At 42.6% G+C, this 26,862-nt stretch overlaps 1 protein-coding gene across 8 annotated transcripts; it reads left to right on the top strand.

The window, feature by feature from the left end:
- The first annotated feature begins 284 nt into the window (after positions 1 to 284).
- LOC123614439 (C-type lectin domain family 2 member D11-like) lies at positions 285 to 25,109 on the top strand. 8 transcript variants are annotated; one of them, XM_074357854.1, is made up of 6 exons: positions 285 to 773; positions 17,450 to 17,576; positions 19,682 to 19,854; positions 20,433 to 20,539; positions 21,511 to 21,625; positions 24,242 to 25,109. In XM_074357854.1, exons 3-5 carry the CDS (start codon positions 19,798 to 19,800, stop codon positions 21,623 to 21,625), a joined length of 279 nt encoding a protein of 92 aa, XP_074213955.1. In that variant the 5' UTR covers positions 285 to 773; positions 17,450 to 17,576; positions 19,682 to 19,797; the 3' UTR covers positions 24,242 to 25,109. The 8 variants fall into 8 exon arrangements, 3 of the variants coding, with proteins under 3 accessions (XP_074213955.1, XP_074213953.1, XP_074213954.1); XM_074357852.1 differs by having other exon boundaries at positions 301 to 773; positions 23,797 to 25,109; XM_074357853.1 differs by having other exon boundaries at positions 323 to 773; positions 24,852 to 25,109.
- Positions 25,110 to 26,862: the final 1,753 nt, after the last annotated feature.

Here is a 26,862-nt window from a genome sequence, read left to right on the forward strand (position 1 = left end):
TGCATTTCGGTCTGTTTGATATGGAAGCAGGCAGCTCAGTGGATTTATTATCCTGGCCACTGAAACTCCTACCTTCTCCTCTGACCTGCTCCCTGGAGACACTGTCTCATTGTCAAAAAAGAAGCTGAGGAATATTAAAAACTTTAAGAGTTTATTTGAGGAAAAATTGATTTGAATTGGGCAGCATGCAATCTAGCAGACAGAAAGGGGCTCTGAGGGGCTGTGCAAAATGGAAAACTTTTAGGCAGAAAAGGAGTAGCATCAACGAAGTTGCACTGGGCAAAGTTACTTTCCTTTAAGGGATGGCGGGGGTCTATTGGGCCGATGATCCAACTAGTGCTTTCCAGGCAATTGAATTCCTGGTTGACTGGTTTAAAATTCCATTTCTGGGGACGCCAAAGCTATAATTAAATGAAGTCTCATTTTGGTGAAGTTGTCACAGATGACTTAGCACAAGCGACCCCACGTGGAGCCTGCTGTCCTGTGTTTCACACCGTGAGCACCGCTCCGTGAGCCCCTGTTCCCTCCCCTGCTGCTGAAGTGCATCGCCCTGTACTCGCGGACCGGAGTCACCAGGGGGGAGGGACCCAGAGCAGAGAAGCATCTCTTTCCAAAACGGATGTCACCTCCTGTGCCCCCTTCAGTCACTTTCTAAGCCACTCAGTGCTCCTTTCCCCTTCCCCAATGCCAGGCTCAGAAGGTGTGGAGTTTTAGGAAGACTGTTCCCTGGGGCTCTGAGGACGTCTGAGAAGAGATTCTTGAATCTGTCCCAGGTGAGTGTTCTCCCTCCCTTCCTGTAACTGAGTTTGCACAGTTAGGGCAGGGGGTGGGGGCATCGGAAAACAACAGCTGCTTGCTTCTGGGTGTAGGTCCCCCTTTTATGCTGTGTGACACCCCAGCCTTCCCGAAGCAAACTGCCCGTGATCACCCTCACCACCTCCTGCTCAGGGAGGAGACGCTCCTAAGGACTTCAGGCACCTGCCCCCTTTGCTGACCCAGCAGTGAGTATTCTGACTGAACAGACGCCAGGGTCGAAAGCTGTCAGCTGTCCCATCACGGCAGCACAGGCCTCACCTGGGAGGTTGTTAGAAATACAGAACCCCAGGTCCTCCCGCAGACCCAGTGAATTCAAATCTGCGTTTTACAAGATCCCCAAGTGGTTCCCAGGCAGGCATGTTAAAGCGTTTAAACCACTGCTGTAAATAACACAGCCAGAATCAGTTATTTTGAAGTTTTAATTCCAAAGTCCCCCTGGAGATGTGGTGTGTGTGGGTGTGGGAGCCTGCCAGCACCGTGGGAGGTGAACGCTGGGGCTGCTCTTCAAGGGTTTGCATTCGATGTTTGTCCGCACATTTGAGGGCATTTGCACGTAGAGAAATGGAACAGTGATTGCCAGGGTGAAACGTTAGCTCCTCAAGAAGACCCAAGTTGTTTTTGGTTTTGTTTTTAATCTGAGTTACTTTACCAATAGTTCCTACTAGGGGGCACTGTAAGCTTTTTTCTATTTTTCTTTTTTCTGTCCTTAAAATTTAGGTATGGGGAAGTCAGAATGTTAAAGTCATCAGTAAATGTTTCATTCTACATTATTTTATTGGGTACATCACTACCTGCATTATCCAGGTACTGCATTTTTGAATTTATGGATGAGTAAACGGCAAGACCGACCATTTGTTTCCTATCTCCAAAACTCAGGCTCCTATGGCACCCTCTCACATCACTTGTTGCTCTTAGAATACTGTAATAACAAGTCATATAGAGAAAGAACTAAAATAAAATTTTCCCCAAAGCTGGCCACAGTCCTGGGAAAGGCAGCTCTGATCCTGTTTAAGTAGTTTGTCTTAAGTTCGAGTGGATGAAAGCAATATTTATTGGGTTGCTTTGCTAAGAGTCTCTTAACAGCTTGCAACACAAAACGTGATCCATATTGCAAGCTTAAACCAAATATTCTGTTAGGCCTTCTGCTAGAAACCTGAAGGGTGACGGAATATCAGAGTGCCTCTGAACAAGACGGATGTATGTATGTGATGAACTGCACAGCCCTACGTTCCTTACCTCCTTTGTCTTAGTGCGTTTACTTTGGAAAACTTGCAATTGTAAATTCTCTCTCTCAGCCAGTTTGGTCTGTCAGTCTCAGCCCCTTGCCAGTTTTACAACCTAGAAATGTCTTTCCCAAAGGCCTGGGAGCCATGTCTTTGGAATATAATCATCAAGAAAGACCGTTTCCTTTTCCCCTCAGTCTCAGTGGGAAAGTAGGAGTCTGATCTCCATAAGTACCCATCATTACTGATTCACTTTGTTAAACCACGTCATCTTTTAAGATATATATGTATACATGGGTATATATCTGTTACGTAACTTATATGTATATATGGCTGTTGTACATTGTCTTTGTTTTACCCTGTAAAGTTGTGATTGCTTTATCAGCTGCTATAATCCAGATGGTGAGAATATTATTGTGACCTTTCACTAGGTACCTTCAAGAATAGGTTGTCATGAAGGTTGCTCATAAACATAATCTGTGCATGCTTCTCCTGACCTTCTCCTTTACATTTTCTCTCGTCAGGCACAGCTATGTGGCTCCTCTGTTTGCTGCTGTTTGTTTTGTTTCCCCCACAGGTGATTCTGATGTACAAAGCTGGGAATCACCTCTTTGTTTTTTGTTGTTTTTTTTTTGAAATCACTACTTCGTAATCTGGGCCCGTGTTGTAAAATAAACATCTTTAAAATTATATTTACTCTTCAGCAAGGAGTGATGGATGCATGAAAAGTCTCTTCCAAATGTTGTTGTGGTCAGATCCAACCAAAAATACAGCTTTCAATCTCCATCAGTTTATTTTTTATGAGTTAGAGCTTTTGTTTTTTTCGTGTTGTCTCCAGTGGTTTCTAAGGTGCCTCTTTCAAACTTGTGTTTGAGGGATTCTGACAACAAATCATCTTTGATGAGGATCCTTACCTCATGTCACACATACAGAGCATCACTAGGGGGCGCTGTGAGTTTAGTGCTCTGTATGTTTAACATCTGTAACTTTCAGTTCTAGGTTAAGGATGAGTGTAGGTTCCTATATCACTGAGTGAAAAGCAATTAACAGACTGACTAAAAGTCATCTGCTTTTGTAAATTAATAGACTTCATTTTAGGTTTGTGGGGAAACTGAGCAAAAAATACAGAGAGTTTCCATATACCTTACTTCCTCCTACACAGCTCTTACTTTTACCTTGCGTTAGTGTTCCATAGGTTACAGCTGATGAACAAATTCTGGCACATTATTATTAACTGAAGCCCTCAGTCTACATTAGGGCTTGCTCTTTGTGTTCTATATGCTGTGAATTTTGAAAAATGTATATGACATATATACATCATTCCAGTATCAGACAGAATAGTTTCACTGCCTTAAAAATCGCCTGGGCTCCACGTTTTCATCCTTTCCAATCACCCCCATCCCAGCCCCTCAACAGATCTTTTCATTGTCTCCATAGCTTTGCCTATTCCTGAATGTTAGATAGTTGGAATTTCATAGTGCATGTAAATTTTCAGATTGCTTCCTTCACTTAGCAACATGCATTAAAGGTTTTTCCTTTTCTTCTTGAGTTGACAGCTTTTTGCTTCAAGTCCCTGAATACTACACCGTTGCTTGGAGGCTCCACAGCTCTGTTTATACGTTTATCTATTGATAGGCATCTGGGTTATTTCTAAAGTTGGGCAGTCATGAGTTTAGCTGGTATAAATACACTTGTGCAGGCTTTGCGTAAAGTTCAGTTTTCAACTCATTTGTATAAATGCAAAGTAAGATTGTTGGATCATTTGATGAGTATATTAACTTCTTCAGACACAGCCAAAGTGTCTTCTAAAGAGTCACTTGCTTTTTATTCTTGCCAGGAGCTGGAACTTTTAAATCATTCCAGGGATTAAAATAGTCCACGAAAAAAAATCATTGAGTAAAGACCATGTGATGGAGACCAGTAATGACACATTTAAAATCATTTAAAAATCAAAATGGAGTAACTATGGTTCAGGCCACCAAAACAGAGCTGGGTGGCCATGGTGGATGTGAATTCAGACACCTTGCATAAGAACTCGAATTTTCTGAAAAGCAACAAACTCAAGGACACCACCAATCATTTTCAAAACAATATCTGCAAGCAGCTGCCCGCTGCAATTCACAGTCTCAAAGCCACCGCCAACAAACCATTACTATGTAACCATCTTGATCCCCAATCAATCCTTGTATAAAGACACAGCACACCCTTACTCCCTGCCAGAGCTAATCACCAGTCATAGTTCTCAACAACTTCTGTAAGCTTTTAGTTTTCTTTGCCTTTATAAATTTGCCCAATTCTGTAGACCCTGGGAACACAATTCAAGCGCTTCCTAATCTGGGTCTCCTGAGAGCTGCAACCCTAATAAAGCACAGAGCAACACATTTTTTTTGACTGGTTTCTCCCCAAGATGCCAGGGCCTCCAACACCTTCTACATGGGAGTTTGCAGAAGTTCAGGGGGCCAGTGGGAGATTCCTTAGGACCACCCCTGATCTGGGATTAAGGTACAGTAAAGAGTGTGTTGGACTGGGGGAAAAATGCACAACCTAAAAGTTGAGAATTATGTTTGATTCCCTGGATTTTCTGAGGATTTCAAGCTGAGGACACAGCCTCTCAGACAGCTGTGAGGGACAGCTCCTGAGAGGTAGAGGATCCAGGATATACAGGAGTTTTTGCAACCAGGCAATCAGAACATCAAAAGATTGTTCTTAATTAAAGAAAACCAGGGTGGGGAGAAGCAAGATGGCAGAGTAGAAGGACTCTTGTAGCTCACCGTCTCCCACAAATACACCAAAACTCACATCTATGGACCCACTCAGCCAACCAGAGCACCTGCCATACTCCGACAGAACATCACCCTGTTTGAAAGACAAAGACGCCAAAAATCTGGTAGGAAAAAAAGGAAAAAAGAAAGAAGAAAAAGCAAAACAGTGTGGGACCGATCCCACGGGGAGGGAGCGGCAAAGGAGGACTGGCGCTCGCTCGCTGGGTCTCCCCTCCCCAACGGAGAGGCCAGGGGGACGGAGGGGGAGCCTCCGAGGCTCAAACCTGCCCCGAGCAGCCCTTGACCGACAGAACTGAGTTAAACGGGCACAAAGGGTCCCCGCTCCACGCAGCCCGAGACGGGAGCCGGTGGCTGGGGTCGGGACAGGCGGCCCGAGCCGGGCGGAGGGCCGGGGGCAGCTGCACTGAGGTGGCCCCGGGGGACCGCAGGGGGCTGCGCGCCATGGCTGGGAAGGGATACGGAGCAGAACAACCTCGGCCCCCCATAAATTCTGAAAAAAGCAGAGCAACACGGCTGGCGTGCCCTGGGGGAGGGGTGCCGTAGCCTCCGTCTCTTCAGCCCTGCGCCGCCATCACTGGCGCTTCTCGCGAGAAGAGAGGCGGGGCTTGGCCACAGCCGCCGTCCCCTCCTGTGCGAGCGCCCGGGCGGGGGCGGGGCAGGGCCCTGAACGCTCCCCCGGGGGATCCCTGCGGCCTCCTAGGCAGGACTGAGACTTGTTTACAGCCGGAGGCAGATAGGATCTTTCTGCCTGGGCACCTCAGAGAACTCGGGCAGCCAAGACAAACAAGGAGCTGAGATTTGGCACGGAGCAGGGGCGGGGCCGTTCCGCGGTCTTCCCCGAGCCCGCCTCCGGAGCGCCCATGTGAGGCGAGGCATGCAGCTGAGCAGAGCGACCGGCACGGGGAAAGGGCGGGTGGCAACATGCTTTCCTGGCAGGAACGCAGCCCATGACCACGGCGCTGGGAGGGGGCGCGATCCGCACACCTTCCTCCCCTGAGCGCAGCATCTGACTGTGGCATTAGAGGGGGAGTGACCCGCCCGCCCACCGGATAAGAGCTCAGCACCTGACCCAGTGCTGGGAGGGGGCGCGATCTGCTAGCCGACAGGCACTGGGAGCAGCACAGAAGAGAGTGCCAACAGAGGGCCTCTGGAAACAGCAAGCTGAGTTCGTGAAACAGGGCGAAGATGCAAAGACCTCTTAATAGAACTATTAAGAGCACAGCGTCTCCAGGAGAACTAGATAACTGATACTCCTTAAGCCACAGTGCCAGAGAGATATGAGCAATATGAAGAAGCAGAGGAACCACTCCCAATTAAAATATCAAGAGAAATCCCCTGAAAGCAAGATCAAGGAAATAGAGATTGATGGCCTACTAGATCAAGATTACAAAAAAGGAGTGATCAAACTACTGAAGGAACTATAAGAAATAGTGTTTTGAGACATAAAATATGTCAAAAATGAAATAGAAGCTATAAAGAAGAACCAATTAGAAATAGTAAACTCATTTGCTGAACTGGGAGCTGACCTGAAGTCTGTACAAAGCAGCCTAGATAATTCAGAGGAACGAATAAGTGACCTAGAAGACAGGACAACAGAAAGCACCCAGTCAGAACAGCTGAGAGAAAAACAAATAAAAAAACAATGAAAACAATATAAGGGACCTATGGGATAATATAAAGTGTGCCAATCTATCCATAATAGGGGTTCCAGAAGGAGAAGAAAGAACAAAGGGATTGAAAAGGTATTTGAAGAAATCATGACTGATAACTTCCCAAACCTAAAGGAATCAGATATCCAAGTACAGGAGGCTCAGAGAGTCCCAAACAGGAAGAACCCAAACAGACCCACACCAAGACATGTAATAACAAGTTGGCCAGAATCAAGGATAAAGAAATGATCCTAAAGGCTGCAAGAGAAAAACAAAGAGTGAGTTACAAGGGAACCCCCATAAGGCTCTCAGTTGATTTATCTACACAAGCACTGCAGGCCAGAAGGGAGTGGCAAGATATATTCAAAGTCTGAATGAAAAAAAGATGCAGCCTAGGATACTCTATCCAGAAAGGCTATCCTTTAGAATAGAATGAGAGATAAAGAACTTCACAGACAAGCAAAAACTCAGAGTTTAGCAACACTAAACCCATGCTAAAAGAACTATTGACAGGTCTACTCTAAATAGAAAAGAAGCAGGATGCTACAAAAATGAGAAACTCATAACTGCAAAGGAGAGAACAACCATGAATTACAAAAAGAATAAACACAAAATTGTAAAAGAAGACATCTAAATCATTAAGAGTGGAAGAGTGAAACAAGGAAAGCCACTGTGGAAAACAGTATGGAGATTCCTCAAAAGACTAGGAATAGACTTACCATATGACCCAGGAATCCCACTCCTGGGCATAAATCCAGAAGGAACCCTACTTCAAAATGACACCTGCACCCCAATGTTGCACTATTTACAATAGCCAAGACATGGAAACAGGTTAAATGTCCATCAAGAGATGACTGAGTAAAGATGGGGTATATTTATATGATGGAATACTATTCAGCCATAAAAACTGACATCATAATGCCATTAGCAGCAACATGGATGTTCCTGGAGAATGTCATTCTAAGTGAAGTAAGCCAGGAAGAGAAAGAAAAATACTATATGACATTGCTCATATGAGGAATCTAAAAACAAAACAAAACAAAACAAAAAACATAAATACAAAACAGAAACAGACTAATAGACATAGAATACAAACTTGTGGCTGCCAAGGGGGCAGGGGGTGGGAAGGGACAGACTGGGATTTTAAACTGCAGAATAGATAAAAAAGATTATACTGTATAGCACAGGGAAATATAAACAACATCTTGTGGTACCTCATAGTGGAAAAAAAAGTCACAGTGAATATATATATGTTTATATATAACTGAAAAATTGTGCTCTGCACAAGAATTTGACACAACATTGTAAATTGACTATTACTCAATAAAAAATGTAAAAAAAAAAAAAAAAGAAAACCAGTTATCTCAAATTAATGAATTTAGTGCTTTTCTATGGATGGGAAGATGCAAAAGTCTGCACTCCTTGAAATTCTTGCTTTGATGTGCACCTTAGCTCTCTAGGGCCAGTGTGCATTCTTCCCATCTTAAGTGTCCTTTGCAGAGGGCACCATGGGGGAGGCAGCAGTGGCTGAGGCTTGATGCTTGCAACACCCTTTGTTTACTGACGCAGCAGGCAGTATTTTTCATTCACAAGATTCATTGGCAACTGGCCTGGGTCCCCCTGGTTTCCAAGAACACAAATGCCTCAAATTTCTTGGAGAGGCTTGTTTTTAAACTGGGTCTGGATATCCTCAAGCTCGCTGTGGCAGAATAAGCTGTCTTCCAGCTGTCATGCAGGTTAGGTGTGCCACTGTTTTTATAACACATTGCTGTTATTACCTGCAATTTCAGAAACATGGACCTGGGGGAGGGTATAGCGCAAGTGGTAGGGCACGTGCTTCGCATGCATGAGGTCATTAGTTCCATCCCCAGGACCTCCTCTAAGAATAAATGAAGAAGTATACCTAATTACCTCCCGCACACTCAAAAAAAAAAAAAAAAAAAAAAAAAAAAAAAGCCATCAGAACAAGATTTAAAAAAAAAAAAATGCTAGAGACCAGAGTGAGATAAAGAGGGCTTTTTTGGGACTTTGTTAGGGCTAGAATCTGGAGATTAAGTCAGGAAGCACTTGAATTCAGACTTGCCAGACTACAAAAGGGAGGAAGTTTATAAAAGCAAAAACAGTGAGTTACAAAACTTGTTGATGAAGAATTATAATTGGAGCTGGGAAGAAGGGAAAATGATTGTAAAAAAAGGATTGCATTTGAAATACTTGCATAAGGACAAGGAGGGACCTTGAGATGATTAACACTGCAGCTGGAGGCCTTTGCTATGTCTGCGTTGTCCTCTTTTTCCTTGGGCCTGGTATAAAATAAAGGAAGTTCAAGTTCTTGAATTCTGAAGCTGATATAGGAAAAAATAGGGAACAAGAGGATGGCTGTGTCCCACATCTGGGGTGAGTCACTGGGATGTGCCCTACCAAGTGAGGGTCCTTGGCTTCACACCGGAAATAATTCAAGAGTGAGCGATACTGAGTAGAAATAGATTTATTCAGAGAGATGCACACTGCATGGACATACTGAGTGTAGGCCATCTCAGGAGGCCAGAGAGGCCATGAGGTTGGGGTGCGAGGCGGGGGGTAAAGTAAAAGTAGATACACACTCCATAGACAGGGTGCAGGCTCTCTCAAAAGGTGAGGGAGTGAGAGGCCAGAGGCAGAGTGTGGCTAGTTTCATGAGCTCTGTAGCTTCGTATGCTAACAAGTGGGAGGATTACTCCAACTGCTTTGGGGAAGGGGCTGAGTTTCCCAGGAATTGGTCCACTGCCTGCTTTTTGATCTTTTATGGGCAGCCTTGGAACTGTCATGGCGACCATGGAAGTGCCATTTAGCACGCTAACATCACAGACGTACAGTGGGGTCAAGGTTGACTGGGAGTCAAATCTCCCACCATCTTGGGTCTCAAGGTCTACTGGGAGTTGAATTCTCCACCATTTTGGTGTTAATTCTTGGGTCATTCCTTTAATGGCTGTGCCTTGCCCCTTCCTTCCCGTCTCTAAACCAGACCCTCAGCAGCCTCACAACTGCATCTTTGTAGGCTGCAGTGAGATTAATCTATTATAATTTCAATTTGCCATCATTCTGATCTATGTTCCAGTTTTTGTGATACTATATAATCATAACCTTTTAAAACATCAGTCTCTTGATTCAACCCAGAAACAGACACCCGCTTTGGCTGGCCATTCAGGAAAATCCATCCAGACCTCCCCCCAAGATGTCCCAGGTGTCTGCTCTACCCTTTTCATCAGAATTTGCAGGATTTATTTCTCAGCACCTACCACAAGGGTAAACACTCTGCAAATATTTAGTGATTGGATACGAAATGATTAGGAATACAAAAAACATGTAAAAATGTGGCTGCCACTCGAAGTACATATGTTATATAGCTGCTGCTAGAGGTAAGCCCCCAGTTTCATTGACAGCACAGGATACATTTTCTTCTCACTCATGCAGCTGTGGACGATAGGAGTTCTTGGTCAGGATGCAGCTTTCTTCCACGTGGAAACTCAGAGACCCATATCTCTCTTATCTTGGGGCTGTGCTGTCCCTAAGGTCTCCTTGTCATTGGCACCTAAATGAGAAAGGGGAGAGAAAGCTTTTGTGAACATACGTCCATTTCTGGAAGATCAGTGCCCAGTGACACTGTGACACACCTCACCTTGATCCACACTCAGTTAGATTTATTTCTGTGCCCACATGTAGCTGAAAGGGTGGGTAGAAATGTATATTTATAATATATAAGAAAATCCTTAAAACTTAACAGCAAAAACACAAAGAACATAATTAGAAAATGGACAAAAGGCATAAAGACAGATTTCACTGATGACAATACACAGATTAACAGATAAGCACGTGAAAAGACGCTCAACATCTTTAGCCACTGGGACAGCGCTAATTAAAACCACAACGAGATATCACTACATGACTCTCAGTATAGCTAAAATAAAATAGAAGGACATCAAATGCTGGTGAAGATGTGGGGAGCCTGATTCACTCCTATATTGCTGATGGGAATTCTTGAATGTTACAGCCACTCTGGAAAGCAGTTTGGCAGGTTTTTTGGTTTGTTTTTTGTTTTTTTATGTAAGTGTGCAATTACTATACAACCCAGCAAGCAGAATTCTTGTCACCAAGGCCAAGCTCATACTGCTTGCCACATGATAGGCCAATAAATTGAGAGATGGAGCCTTGGGGCAAGGAATAACAACTGTATTCAGAAAGCCAGCAGACTAAGAAGATGGTGGACTCTTGTCCCCAAGAGCCATCTTGCCTGAGTTAGAGTTCAGGCTTCTTTTACACTAAAGAGGAAGGGGGTGTGACTGGCTGTTGCAGACTTCTTGGTGCTGGCCTGACAGTGATGGTGACATGATAATCCTCTGTTCTTGCAGCCGTCCATGTAGGTCTGGCCATGATGTTTCTATAAACCTCCAGCAGGACAAATGTTATTTTCCGTTCTGCAACTCTTTATTTCTATGTGAATGCAAAGTGTTATGGCTTTACAGGTCAAGCCTGGGAGGCACAGCCTCGAGCAAGGGCTATCATGCATATTTCAGGATATAGGTAACATCCTTTGATGAGACAAAGGCGCAGGGCCAGCTTGGCTAAGCACGAGCAAGAAAGCACAGAGATTGCAGCTAAAGGACTAGATCCAATGTGGAGTCAGTTTTGTTCTTCTTTGTTACATTCTGAGTATTTATCCCAGAGAAATGAAAACACATTTCACACAAATGCCTATACACAAATGTTTCTAGCTATTTTATGCATGACAGTCCAAGAGTGGGAAAAACCCCAGATGTCCTTCAATAGAGGAACAGTTAAGCAAACTAGGGGCTAACCACACCATGGACTACTACTCAACAATTAAAAAAAACCAAAAAGCAAAAAAACCCAGTGAAATCTAAATACTCACAACAATTTGGTTGAATGGCCAGAGAATTATGCCAAGTAAAAAAAAAAAAAGCTCATCACAATTTTGTATTCTCTCATCTCTCAGAGGTACTTTCTGCTGTTTGTTATTAGAATGATCAGCATTCCAAGAGTAAGCACAACAAGAAAAAATGGACTTGAGAAATTTAAACTTTAGAATTTAGAAAAGGAAATGAGCACATGGGAAATGTTTTACAAACAAAGTATGTTTTCATTATTTTATAGCTAGTTTCTTCCACCTGTAGTTCATTTTACAAGCCACTGCCATCTAGGTCTCCCCAAAGCACCATTCTCATCACTGATGCCTCATTGCAGAACTACCTTCCATGGGTCCCCCGTGGCTATAGCCATGGCCATTTACTGTCTCTGATCTACCTTTTCAACACCAAACACCACTGTTACAATTTTTTTAAAGTAGGGCTTGGTCCTGCACCCAGAGCGCCAGCACTGCGTGGCAGGGGCAGCTGCCCCCGCCTCCTTCACCCTGCCCCCTGCACAGACTCCATGCTTATCAATTTGTAACCTTCTCTTATTGATGCTTTCTATACCAGTGGTTCTCAATATGGGCTCCGTTTTGGACTCATTTGGGTGGGGGAGAACCTCTTAGAAAAGATGAGTGCTCAAATACCATCTCCAGAGATCCTTGTAGAGTTGAGCTCTTGTGGTGCATTAGAATCATTTTTTAAAAACTCCCCTAGTGTTTCGAATTTGTAAGCACAGTATAGAATCCTGATTCTACCTTATTCCCTAGAGCTGAGATAACAAGTTCAACTTTGTCTAAATCAGCCTTTCCTCTAAGGTTCAGTGCAAGTGTCCTCAACCCCCATGGGGTCTTTTCCCAAGAAAAATACTCCCTGACTCCCATCTTAAGCCACAAGCTGTACAGTTGGTAAGTTAGTTACAGACCAACTTGATGTCACACTATTCTTATTGATTCTTGTAAATCCTCTTCTACTTTATTTATTCTCATTTTAGTCTAATTTCCATCCCCCAACAGGCACCTATTCTTGTGTGCACTTTTTTTAAATAAAAGATATTTTCACACAAATAAATTTAGTACACATTGTTATCTTAGCATAGTGAACAGTCACGTATCGCAAGGTGATACTTGGTTACCACGCAGTGATCACCACCGCCCCAAACATGAAAGTGGAGCCAGCAGCACTCAGAGCCCCCTGTGCTCCTGCCAGTCACTGGTCCCTTCTTGCTGTCAAAAGCATCTTCTTTCTTAAGCTCACACAGTACTTTTTGCTTGTTTCTGAGCTTTATGTAAATTGAACAGTTCAAGATGTATTCTATGGTGTCGGTCTTCTTACATCAAACATTATGTTCTTGAGATTTACTCTGCTACACACCAGAAACTGACACAACATTGTAAATCAAATAGACTTCACATACATACATACATACATGCATGCATGAATTTCCCTGGGCCCTATCAACAGAGACTCAGATTCCATAAATCTGCAGAGGATCAAGGAATGTGTATTTATCAGCAAGCATCCTAAGTGACTTTGGACCATGACCGTGGACCACACTTGCAGAAAATGCTGCTACCTAGTAACACAGAAGGGCCACAAACTTAATATTTTACCTGCCAATGGAAACATTCTATCCGATAGTTTGAAAAATTCCAAAGGCAAAGGATGTATTTGAAAGTCAAAGTGGAATAATAATCATTTTATAATTATATGTTTTTTCTTTTTTTCTTGTATATTTTTTTTTATTGAAGTATGGTCAGTTTACAATGTTAAGTGTCAATTTCTGGTGTACAGCACAATGCTTCAGTCATACGTGAAGATACATATATGTGTTTTCACCTTCTTTTTCATCATAAGTTACTACAAGATATTGAATATAGTTCCCTGCGCTATAAAGTATGAACTTGTTGTTTACCTGTTCTATATATATTAGTTAGTATCTGCAAATATCTAACTCCCAGTCTATCTCCAGCCACCTCTCACCTCCCTTCCCAGTAACCACAAGTTTGTCCTCTGTGTCTGAGAGTCTGTTTCTGTTTTGCAATTAAGTTTGCCTTTTTTCCTCCATATTCCAAATATGAGTGATATCATGTGGTCTTTTTCTCTCTCTTTCTGGCTTATTTCACTTAGAATGACAATCTCCAGGTCCATCCATGTTGCTGCAAATGGCAATATTTCATTATCTTTTATGGCTGATTAGCATTCCATTGTATAAATATACCACAGTGTCTTTATCCAGTCATGTGTATAATGACACAGTTCTAAACGCCTGTAACAGACGTAGAAGAGCACCAATAAATGGCAGTGAAGGGGGTGGGGAAGGAGACCCTGTGTCATGACACTGTGGAATCTGGAGACACCTCCTTAGAAGTTTGGAAGTTCACTGTAATGGCGTCCATATAAAGTGGGTGAAATGCCAAGCCACGGTATACGTTAAAAGCAAAATAAGATCAAGTGTCTGCATAGTTGCTAAAGATTCCATGTAGTATCATGATGTCATGTCTGATTATGTGAACAGGCGCTCAGGGGTAGTTGCTAATTTTCTGTTAATGTCTTTTAGAGTTAGTGTTCTTCCTGCTGAAATAAATGTACATGAATAAGAATAAAATGGTAGAACTGATTTTTATTTAAGAAGTAGCATGAAATAATACTATTGTCTATGAGTCACTGCGATGTTTTTAAATATAAACTATTTGAAGTAGGAAAAAATGTTTGTTACAATATAGATTCCGTACAGTGACAACAAAAGGAATTTCATGTTTACAAATCGCCCCTCACTATTCCTCATCCTCAGGAAGTTATTCCATTCCCATGTGATTAGGGAGGGATTTTCTGTTAACTTTCTGTTATCAAGGCTCACGGCTTAGCCAACAAATTCAAAGTGGACTGTTTTCATTTTCATTGCTGCCTTTGCAACCGGGGAGTGTTCGTGTTGAAGCAGAAACATGAGTGCTGTGGAAGCATCTTTGGAAACGTTATCGACAGACTCTACCTTCAGAAAAGGCTGGGAGAAGGGGAGGCTTGGTAATGTAAAACTGATAAACTTTGACAAAACAAAACGGGAGTCGGGGAGACAGGTGCTCTTCTCCCATGGATGCATGATGGAAAGTGCATTTCAGGGGTGTTAGTACTTCACAGTTCGTCTCTGTGGAGGGTGAGAAGTTTGGAGGGACCGAGGTGGGTGGGAGTTGGGTGGGTGGGGGGAGAGGTGTGTAATTGTTCCATCAGTTATTTTATTACTGTGTGTGTTACTTAAAGATTTTGGAGGTAGGAGAAAGCCACAAAAAGTTACAAGAGTTTAAGAGAAAAATGTTCTCTGGATTTCCATTGGCAGCTTTCACCCGGCAAGGCACATTATGATGTTAAATAACAGATTGTTTATATCCCAGAATGATGGCAAATTCAGACACTACTAATTGTGTAATATGTATATGATTAAAACTTGCCCCTAAAAAGTGGGATTTTGGGTGTATAGAGCTTTTGAAATTTAATTTACAAATAGATGTCGGTGTTTGGGGGTGGGAGCTGGAGCCTAAACCTACCCACCAGTGAATCCTTTAGCATTTTTAGTTTATAGCAAATTTGATGAGAAAGGGATGTCTATAGTTTGAATTATTTTTTAACTCAGTACAATGCATTTGAAAGTCATCCATATGGCATTGTGCATCAGTAGTGTGGACTTAGATAAGGGGAAAAGTTATTCATGTAAGGGCTACTGCAGGAGTCTGAAAAGGGCTCTCTTTTTTCATGCTTTGAATGTTGATTTTCTTAGGAGGTGCGTCTGCTTTTATACATGTAAGTAAAATAGGCGATAAAAATAAATACCTCAGAAAGGCTCTGAGAAAGGCTCTCACTCTATAAATAGGGCAAGAAGGGGGACGACATCTGAGAAGCAAGAAAGCGTGAGCCGCGGGGAGCAGGTGGCACTGCCGTGTGTGACACCCGTGTTCACATTCTGTTAACCGACAGATCTGCTTAGGGGAGCCACGCGCATCGCTGCATCGTACTGGGTTTTTTTAGTGCTTGTTTACATTTTCAGGCAGGCTAGAGGCTGGCTGGATGTGGAGGGAGGGAGAGCGTGACTAAAATATATCAAGCCAAAGCAAAATAAGAAACGAGCAACTGGGACCATAGGGTCACGTTTTCCCTTTTTCTTAGTACCTAGTGGTAGTTTACCCTTTTACTAGCTGGAGGATACTTGGCTTGTTTGCCAGGTTTTGGTGATAGTGAATGAAGTTGATGTAAATGCTCAGGTAGAGGCTTTTGTGCAAAAGGAAGTTTTCATTTCTCTAGCATGCGTGCCTGGGGATGGGATGGCTAGGCCTATGGTAAGTCTGTGTTTACCATACCTCACTGCCAAGCTGTTTCCAAAGTGGCTGTACTGTTGCATTTGCAACAACAATGCGTGAGAATTCAGTCTGTATCATTCCTGCGCCGTCACTTAGTCTTGTTAGTTTGCTTTGTTGTGTTTGCCACTCTAATGCGCTCACAGGGCAGCACATTGTATTTCAATTCGTGTCTCCCTGATGGCTGGTGATGGTGGTTTCTTGATTCTAGGAAGGCAGCAGGGCAGACGCAGGAGCTGGCGAGGGCCTCCAGGGCCAGCAGTGTCCTGGGTGAAAGGAGGCCTGGGTTCCCAGGAGCCTGGTGACCCGGGAGCCACCTGGGGCACTGGAGCTGGCAGACACTGGGGTGGGGGGAGCCTGCAGGGAGTCCCACAGGGCTGCAGGGGTCAGCCTGGGGCTGGGGCTGGGGCAGGTGGGTCTGGGGTCGGTAGTGAACTCATGCTACTCTCCATTCCCCGGGGAAAGGGTCTTTCTTTGCGCTGGGCTGCCCAGGCTTGGGAGAAGGGTGTTGGGGGCCTGGGTTCCCAGGAGGCCACCAGGAGCCGGGTGTCCCAGGAGCCACCCGGAGCTGCTGGACTTGCCAGGTGCAGGGGGGAGACAGAGGCCGGGCCCCTAGGAGCCTACAACAAGAGCTGCTTGGAAGTGGCCAGAGGCAGGTTTCTGTGCCAGGACTCGCTGGAGGGGGCGGGGGCCGGTGTGAGGCCCGGGGGTGGGTGGGCCTGGATCCTTGGCTCTTGGGAGGGTATTTTCATGGGTAGATAATTTTCAAATTGATATTTCTACGGGGAGATGAGTAGATGTCACTTCTAGAAACACTTTTTTACCCCTTTTCCAACCTATATTCCTTCCATTTTTTTTTCCCCTTGCCTTATTGTCCATGAAAGAACCTCTTGTAAAATGTTAAGTTGGATCTGTGAGCACAGACATCCTTGCCTGGATCCTGATCTTTGGAGGAAAATACGCCCTCTTTCACCCTTAAGTACCATGCTAGCTGTACTTTTCATGAAGATGAAGTTTATAAGGTTAAGGAAAGTCCTTCAATTGCTAATTTACCGGGGTTTGTTATCTTGGATGACTATTACATTTTTCACTTTTTTGTATTTTGTTGAGATGGTCATGTCCTTTCTCTTCTCTTATTCTTTTAATATGATGAATTATATTAACTCATTTTCTAAACCTCCCCCCAGTACTTCTAAACAAATCTGTTATTTATGGAGGTGAATCTGGATTGTTTGTATCCTCCTCCCTCTCGCCTCTCCTCCCCCTCCTCCTCCTCCATCCCCCTCCTTCTCTTTCTCCCTCTTCCTCTAACTCTTCTTCCTCTTCCTCTTCTCCTTCTTCTTTCTTCTTTCTTTCTTCTTTCTTCTTCCTGTTCTTCTGGGATTGAACCCAGGACCTTGTACATGCGAACATGCACTCTACCACTGAGCTATCCCCTCCCCCTGTATGTTTCTTTTTCATCCTCATTTCTACTCTTTTTGTTTCTTGCTCTCTCATTAGCTCTTTTTCCAATAACTGAAAAATTCTCTAAGGGAAAAAATTCAGTTTCTCTTATCTCTGGCTCCCTTTGGGCCACGACAATCATTTATGAACCCTGATCGTTCATGAAAGGGGTTGGCGACAGGGGAGCTGAGGTACAGCTAACTGTGTGGGGTGATTCTGTGACAAATTTAAGTTTTTCTTCCTGATGCCTCCATAAAGTTGAGACTGTGACATTTGTATTCATAGGTAACAAGCTCCAAAGAAAATGCTCAGGAATTTTTTTCTCCCGTAACCCCTGCCAAAGTTTTTTGTTACGTGACCGCACTTACATCCTTACTTGCAAGCGTGCTTGTACCTTCCGTTCTTTGGGCAGGTAAGTTACTTGTCCTCCAAACTTTGCAATGCTCTTTTGCACATGTATATTGCCAGTAAATATTTATCGAGTTCCACTATGTGCCAGGCACTGTATAAAGTGCTTGAAGAATTTCAATGAACAAAACATGCAAAAAAAAAATAAATAAATAAACCAAAAAATAAACCCCTGCTCCCAGGGAACTTCTATTCTAGCAGAGAGACACAGACACTATGATAAATCAAATGGAAGTGGAAGAGATTGAGGTACCCGTGTAGTGGCCAGGGTGAGCCTCCTTGAGAAGATGACCTTTTAGCACACTTTTGAAGGAGATGAAGGAGCCATGTGGCTTTCTGGGGGAAGGCATTCAGGTGGAGGGAACAAGTAGAAAAAAAAGAGAAACCCCCTTGGGGTGTATGAGGAACAGTAAAGAGGCCTCTGTAGCTAAAGCAAGGGGAGAATGTGGAAGAGTAACAGGCTACGGGTCAGGGAAGCCGTAGCCTTAAGAGTCAGTTGTGGACTTTGGCTTTTATTTGGAGTGCGGTGGGGACGATCAGCAAGAGGAAGTCATGAGAGAGGAAATCCATGATGGGACTTTCATTGTAGAAGAATCATTTTGACTGCTGTATTGAGAATAGATTTTTGGAAAAATAGGGCAGAATCAGGAATTAAGATAATCTTGTAGAAATTCAGGCCAGAGATGAGGTGGTTTGGGCCTGAGGGGAACGGTGGAAGTGGGAAAGGTTGGTAAGATTCTGGATATTTTGAAATTTGAGTCAACAGTAATTTCTATCAGATTGGATAAGGGAGGGAAAGGTAAGCTTATGAACCAAAAATGTGTTTTCTTCCCATAGCGTACACTCTGAAATCTTGCTGTTTTCAGAGCATCTAACGAGGGCCAAAATATTTTTATACCTATTCAACAGAAATACATAGAAAACAGAAAACTACAGGAAACCCTACATTGTATTTTTGGCACTGGAATCAGTCTTTGAACTGTGTGATGTCTTGTCCACCAGGAGGCTTTATACCCCCTTAGAAACGTACCATATATAGAAATGTACAGACTACAATTTAGGGAAGGGAAGGAGTTTGCCTTTCTTTTGTCAAGAGGCAGAAGGGGTAATATCAAGGAGGAGGTGGGAAAGGGGAGTCTGTATGATGCCCGGAGAGAGTACTACAGAAGTTAAATGCTATAGAAACTGAGTTCCTTAAAGCCATCGTTGTCTGCGTTCCCCCAGGAAACTCATATGCACAGGTACGTGGCTTGAAGTCCAGTGGACCCGGGTAAGACTGTTACTGATGACTTAGGAAAGCAACCATCGAACGTGCATACTTCAGGACTGAACTCAGGGGTAAAAGATCACCGTATAAAGATAAAGATTTACTCACATACTAGTTTCTGGAGCACATTCTCTTCCAAGGCAAATCCTCAATATAATAAAATGATTTAGGAAAAGTGCACTAGCTTGCACTTGGCAAGTGATCATGGGCTCTCAATGTTGTATTCTCCCGGAAACCAGAAAAGGGACACTGATCTCAGAAGGCCTGCTGTTTTGGCAAGGAGTGAAATGCAGCCACGTTTCTCCCTACTGTGTTGTGGTCGGTGTTTTATAAACGGTTGACGCTGGCAGCGTTCCAAGAGGCGTTAGAAACGTTTGTCAGTAGCAGTCCCGCACGCCGCCAAGAGCGGGACAGCGCCCGGAGGATGCATTACAGAGCCAGGCACTTGGGGCTCTACTTCAGGATGCAGAATGAGATGATGGATGATGAAGGAAATTATGTAAAGAAATATGTATAAAAGAAAACTATTTATTGGGAGAAATCCATGCATTTCTAACAATCTGTCTACCTGTAGAAAGTAGCCCCTGTTCAGATTTTATGAAAAACAAATTGGTATTAGCAAAGGCCATAAAATTCCAAGAGTCCAGTTGGTATTTGGGCGTGTTTTTCTTTAAGCACCTCACTTTGGAATTTGGTTGTATATATACACATGCACATACACACATGTATATACATCTGTACACACGTGTAAAAAAATAAGACTGAACTCAGGATGGTAAGTGGGAAAATAGATAAAAGGGATGAGAAAGTGTATTTATTGTCATTCACTGTGTCTGTCCAAGTTTTAGGAAGAAACACAGAGTGCGTTCTGTGTGTTATCTGCCCAGAATGATGGATTGGATTTGGGCGTAAGTGCTTTTATTTTTCTGAAGACTCAAGGAATTGGACATTCAGCCAGATGTTCTGTGCCTCGTTAGAAGCTGGTCTTGCTCAGTTTGAAACCAAGGAGGAGCTGGTAAGAAATATTTTAGGATCACGGTCTTTGGTGAATCCTTAGCCCCCCCGCGAAGGACCGGCTGCGTCAGGTTGCAGCTGGAAGAGGAGGAAGGAGCCCGGTCTGGGCAGACGTGGTGGCGGGGGCTGCATGATGGCGCCTAACATTTGTTGGGGGTGTATTCTCTGCCTGAAACTCTGTGAGACAAGTTGGATACATTCTTACTTATCATCCTCACAGTTAACCTGTGAGACCAGACATTCTTCCTATTGTACCAAGAAACATGGTAATTGTGTAATTTATCACCCAAATTGGGACATTTGGGGGAGTGACAATATTAATATTAATATTATGTTGGAACCACAGACGTAAACTGGGACTTCCTGAGTCAAGTTGGGATGGATGGTCACTTTAAAGTAATTGAGGCTCAGAGATATTTGGGTGACGTAAGCTGAGAATTGAAGACTGGGCTGTCTCCGAAGGCGAAGTTTCTCAGTTATTACGAGGCTCCCACCCAAAGGGAGAAGGAGGCCAGAGGGAAGAGAGACTCAAGAGAAGTGTGAAAGAGACATGTTTTTACTTTCTGTGTCTTATAACAGAATTTCCTGAGAAGATACAAAGGCGCTCCTGACCACTGGATCGGCCTTAGCAGAGAATCACCACGTCACGTTTGGAAGTGGACAGACAGCAGTGCATATAACGCCCCGTATGTTTTTAGATTTCTTTTCCTTCCATGGAGTTGACGTGTGGTTTTGCATGTGAATTGTGTCCTGTGAAAATAAATTTAACATCATGGGAAGCTATTTCACGATGGGGTAAGAAATATAAATCCCTCACCTACTCTTCCATTTATTAGCTTTGCCTTTGAAAAAACTTGCCTTATTGTGACTTCAGCTGAAATCTTTCATGTGAAGATGACATTTGACATGATTCTGCCACTTTCGCCGGCTGACTTAAACTGCGCTGAGATTTTTATTAAGAATGTGGAGGGAGACGCTGGTGCACGACGGAGGTCCTGCAATCCCAGGAAGCCACTGAACACTCGCCACCCACAGGCTCTGGAGTCCACTCTCCCAGCTGCTGCGTCTCCCCGTTAGAGGAGGTGGTCAGGGAGCCAGTGGGAAACCCTCCTAAGGTTTTCTCACCGGAGGGAACTTGGTAACCGCTCCTTGGATTGTGAACATCTCAGTGGGAGTAATGTGCATGTAACCGTTGCATTGGAGCAGATAAAACGGAGGGGCTCCTTTGCTTCCTTCAATCAAAGCTCAACCCTCTAACGAATTGACTAGTAAGTAAACACTGTTGTTTCCACACGTGCATGAAGCAGGTGAGGAGACCCTGAGAATGAGCTTCACTGAAGGCCCCCGAAGGCCACAGCTCACTTGGCTACAACAGCAAGCACTCGTTAAACACCTGCCCGGTACCAGCTGGGTGTGTTATCGGTGATGCTAATCTCGCGATATTCAAGAGACTATAAAAGGAACGGAATACAGAAATGGTGTATATTTAAGAAGTAATGTGAATGACAGATTTTCACTTTTCTCTCGTTCACATTAAAAATACCTGGAGTAGGTATTTTTACCTAGGATAATAGAACATAGAAGGGGAATAAATGTAGGTGACCCACCTGTGATTTTTTGTTATCATTGTTGTTAATATTTTTGTGTTTGGTTTTAGGTTTGCCATCACAGGGATTGGGGAATATGCCTATCTGAGTGACAACGGAATTAGCAGCGCCAGGACCTACACAGAAAGGAACTGGATTTGTAGCAAGACAATATTAAGTAGTTAGGTAAGTGGGGACACTGGGCAGATTTGTCAGGGATAGAGAGGATGGTCTGGAAGATGGTATCATCCCTCCTCCTGCGTAAAGGGACTTTGCTTCTTGTAAAGAATTCTCAGTATTTATGCTTTAAATTAGTGTGCTAAATAAATGTTGTATCTATGAACAAATACCCATCTTTATTTTACCCTTTATTGGATTTAAAGTCCTGCTTTTATTCCAATTAAATGACAAATAATTAATTATGTGAAGTCTTTAGGCATTCAATACCCAATCTTAGTACTGTTCATATATGATTGAGCTTTAGAAATAAAATGTTTTAAATTTTTATATCCTAGCTACACTGTACTGATGAGTCCCAAAAAGGATGAAATAGCAATTTAGAATATATACTTTCTCTTTAAAGAAGATTACCACATGATATCATTTATATGTGGAATCTAAAAAAAAAAAAAAAAAAAAGACAAAAAAACTTATTTACAAAGCAGAAACAGACTCACAGACATAGAAAACAAACTTATGGCTACCAGGGGCCAAGGAGGTGAGAAGGGATAAATTGAGGGTTTGAGATTTGCAAATATTAACTACTATATATAAAATAAAATAAGAAATAGATATACAAGTTTCTTCTGTATAGCACCAGAAACTATATTCAATATCATGTTGTAACTTTTAATGACAAAGACTATGAGAACAAATATATGTATGCGTACGTATGACTGAAACATTATGCTGTGCACCAGAAACTGACACATTGTAAACTGACTGTATTTCAAAAAAAAAGATAAAGTCGGGGGGAATACATCGTTTTTCTTTATGTACTTATATTTCTCCCATTTCACTGGTGTATTTGTCAATTTCCTCTTATAATTCTGCACAATTTTGTATATATTTATATATATTTTATATTTATGTTATATATATTAGAGACTATGTATTTGATACTTTTTGCCTTACACTGCATTTTATCTCACGGAGAATATGTCTAGTTCACTTCTGTGTCCTCAGAGATGAGCACAGTGTCTCAAATATATATGCCTTCATGACTACAAGATTCTATCTCATTTCTTAGTTTCTGCTGTCTTTCTCATAGAGGAAGCTAAATTTCCACAGAAATCTGGAAAGTAAAAAAAAGTTCATATTGATAAACTGAGTGTGACTAGCTCACAGATGATATCTGAGTCAGACTCCGACCCTTACTGACCTAATATTCTCTTATAAACTGGTTTCCAATCCATAAATCTAAAGCTTGGATTCCATTTCTTACCAGCTGTGACCTTGATAATTTACAAAGCCCCTCAAAGCAGAGTTTCTTCATGTGAAAGATTAATATAGTGGCTAGTTTTAAGATTCAAATGAGCCAAGAGATCAAAGTCTCTTCCCACTGTATCTGCCTCATAGTAAATATTTAAATAGTTGTTGTTCTTCCATTATTGCTCAATGGAAATAAAAGTAAAAATGGCCCCAATACTTATGCCACCCCTGTGGGAATGTCTAAGTGATGTTAAGTTGTTATTTTCCTCTGCCCCCAGCAGGAAGTCTGTCCACTGTATAAATCAGTTTCTAATGTTTCAGTGGAAATCATTACTGGTTGAATTAATCATTGAAAATTCATGTGGGAAACATTTCTTCATAGGAACAAGCCTCCAAAATACATGGCTTGCAACAGAAAGAGAAATCTGCATAATTTGGGACTTACTCATTCTTCCACTTTAAATTTGTTCTGACTCTTTCTTTACATTGTAATCAAAATGTTTGTTCTAATGCAAAATATGAATGGGTCACTCCTTTGAAAAATCTTTTAATGACTTCTCCTTTACTTTCAGTATACAACCCAAACTCCTCATGGTAATCAAGGTCATAAAATGTAATTATGTCAATGTTTTCTATCTTCTCCTCTTAGTCATTTTCTTTAAAATCTCTACCCCTGCCTCCAAATTGCCATTAAAAAGTGAAGAAAAGTGATCATATGCCGAGCAATTTTTCTGCTAGCGCACAGAACCCCAACTTGTGGGACTGTTCCAGAAGTTGCAACTTGTCAAACCAGGGCTTGTACAGAAAGTCCATGGTGTTCACAACCATTGGGAATAATCTTGCTGTTCCAGCAACGTGTAGAAGCAATCAGGGCACAGCTATTCGGGAGTAACTGGAATTATATCTAGCCACGTTGGCTGCTGCAGGGTCAAAGAGCTGAAGTCCTGCAGAGAGTGAAGACTGAGGTGCAGATCATCTTTGGTTGTGCCCAGTGAGCAGCGATCTGCAGCCATAAGGAAGTCCTTTGCTTGGCTCATCTCGAGTCTTAATTTAAACATCACCTTCCTTGGAGGTACTTTCCGATCTTTACATCAGGTTGTGTTTCCCCATTCCTGTGTTCTCATGGCGTTTATTTCCCCCATCTAAAACTCATTACATTCTGTTGCTCTTTCTTAATCAGTTTTCTCATTTCGCAACTTTTTAATGATGCTTCTCTAATGATTGAATTTAATTTTTCTTCATATACTCTTTGGGAATTTCAAAAATTTCTTAAGTGAGTATAATTTTATAATCAGGATGAAATAACACATTTAAAAATTGTGACTTTATGCATGGTTTCCCCTTATCTGATCTTTGCTTTCATGAAAACAGGAACCACCCATCAATACATAAATGTACACACGCTTGCTGACTGAGAATTACTCACAGTCTACCACCAGGCAGCCTTTCTTGGGATATGTGGTTCAGACCACCTCTCATGGAACAGGATGCTCATCACACCGTAAGCTGTGGTCATGATGAGGCAGGAAGCCCCATGAAAAGACCAGCAGGACCCCCAGGCAGGGCCACTACTCTCCTGCCAGCACCATCTGGTTCCTTGACCGGGAAGCTCTATCTCACTTTTTGCCTCTGGAACGGCTTACTTACCCCTAAAATTCTATTGGTTCCCTGAGCTCACTTCTGATTGGTTGTTTCCTTCACTCCCGATTGGTTATTACTCTCACTTCTGATTGGTCCATTTGTTGTACTTCATTTGCATGGAGCTCACTCCTGATTGGGTATTTCTCTCACTCCTGATTGGTCTATTTCTACAAAGCTTATTCCTAGTTGGTCAACTTGTTATACTTTATTTGCATATGATAAAGGCCTGTGTAAACCTACAGATGGGGTCCAGAGCTTGGAGTGTTAACTCCTGTGGGCCTGCTGGCATAATAAAGCCGAGTTCTCGAACTCTCTGAGTGTTGCTTGGTCTCTCGCTCAGATCCAGATTGCTGTCACAACGGAGCTGTAACACCGAGCTGTAACACATTTTTCTGCAACAATGAGAGCTGGGACAAACTGGGCGCCCACTCGAGGAGAGTGGCCGGAGGCACACAGTGGGTGCAGAAGTAGGATTTACCTGTGGGGAGAAACTACAGTGCTTTTCCTTCACCATGTTGTCTGTGCTTTGTGTACTCCCTAGCGGATGGTGGGGATGCTATTATTTTGTATTAAATAAAATAAATACATTTTTGAGTGACATATTTTTCTGTTGTGTATTTTTTAAAACACCATATTTACCCTTAATAGTTTGTGGCCAGTTTACTTAAAAACATGTAGTCCTGCTATGTTATGGAGTGTACTTAATACTCTTCTGAGTTTCTTGGCTATGAGTCAAGGAGAGTTTAGCAATGAAACACTCTCCTGAAAGTCATCTGGAAACACTTGAGATAAAGGGCACCCGTGTTAAACACAGCAATGATGCAAGTTATATTTAAACTCATTTGAGGTCATTGTTCATTAGGCTAATGTTCTGATTATGAAATAAATAAACTAGAAATATATTTCAATGTTTGTTCATTGGAAAGGATGTCCCATGTGTGTACAGCTGTTATTTTGCAATATGTGAAACAGATTTAGGGCTGGTGTTTAAATCTTTTCAGTGGGAATGCCCATGGAGGCTGTTTCATTTTGAAAATTGGATGCTCTTAATATTCCAGTCAGAATATTAGAATATTAGAATTGGACTTCTGGTGTTTCTCAGAATATAATGTAATAACCAGAGAGCGTATTGAGACCTCAAGAGCAGAGATGACCCAAGAACAGAAGGAAAGCAAGAAACAGAAAGACCCAGAGTAATAAAAATGGAAAAGAAGAGAAGCAAGGTCAAAAGTGAGTTTAGATTAGATTTACTGCAAGAGGAGTTCGATGGAAAATGTGGGTGGGACCATGACTTCCTGTAGGACAAGCTGGTGTAGACACATCTGTCCCTGATCTTTGTCTGGAAATAACTCAGGGAACTACCTGTGGAGAATGTTTTAAGATTTGGGACCCCAGGACTGGAGAACTAAAACTGTCAGAGAATTCTGTGTTCCCTTCCCATGACACCCAACAGAAGAAAGTTACTATGATTTGGCATTTCCTGATTCCCCAATCTAATGATAAAAGGCAACCCAGGTAGTCTCTTTCCTCTCCCTGATGGATAGCTTCCCACTGACAACTCCAGGGGAGTCCAGCAGCACCAGCAAAGGGGACCTAGTGGACCCAGTGACATGAGCAGCTAAGGAAAGCTCTCATTCTTCCAGATCTGAGACCCCCCTGTCCCACCCAGAGACACCATATGGCCAGGAACACCAGTAAAGGTGAATTCATCACCATCTATGAAGCTTCCTTCATCTCTGTGGGGTGGAATCTCACTTCCTCCAATGAGATAGGCCAGGCTGAGCAGCTTGGGAAAGTCCTTCTGCCCCATAAAGCAGCACCAGCAGAGACCAAGGGAGCCTTTGTGGCACCAGATCAACCAAGGAGATCAAAATAACACTGGAAAGTCTCTGAAAATTAGAATGTCATTGGAACCACTGATCACAACAGTAGTCAGAACATGCATGCTAAGTCTAAACAGGATGGCTGCCTGTTTAGACAGGCAGTCTAAAATAAAATAAAAATAAATAGTTCCCAAGTTTCCAAACATAATAGCCAAAGTTCTAGGATACAACAGAAAGTCACCTAAAGGAACCAGGGGAAAACTTGATTAAAAACTCTCAGAAAATTAGGAATAGGGGAAGCACTTCAACTCAATAAACATCATCTACCAAAAAAAAAAAAAAATTACAGCTAACATCATATTTAATGATGAAAGACTAAATGATTTCTCCTTAATATCAGGAACAAAGTAATTATGTCCTCTCTCTCCATCAGTATTCAACATCAGAGTGAAAGTTCTAGGTGATACAATAAGATAAAAATAAAAATAAAAATAAAATAAAAATAATAAGACATACAGATTAGAAAGA

Source organism: Camelus bactrianus, chromosome 34, assembly GCF_048773025.1.
Source record: "Camelus bactrianus isolate YW-2024 breed Bactrian camel chromosome 34, ASM4877302v1, whole genome shotgun sequence".
Taxonomy (NCBI): Eukaryota; Metazoa; Chordata; class Mammalia; order Artiodactyla; family Camelidae; genus Camelus; species Camelus bactrianus.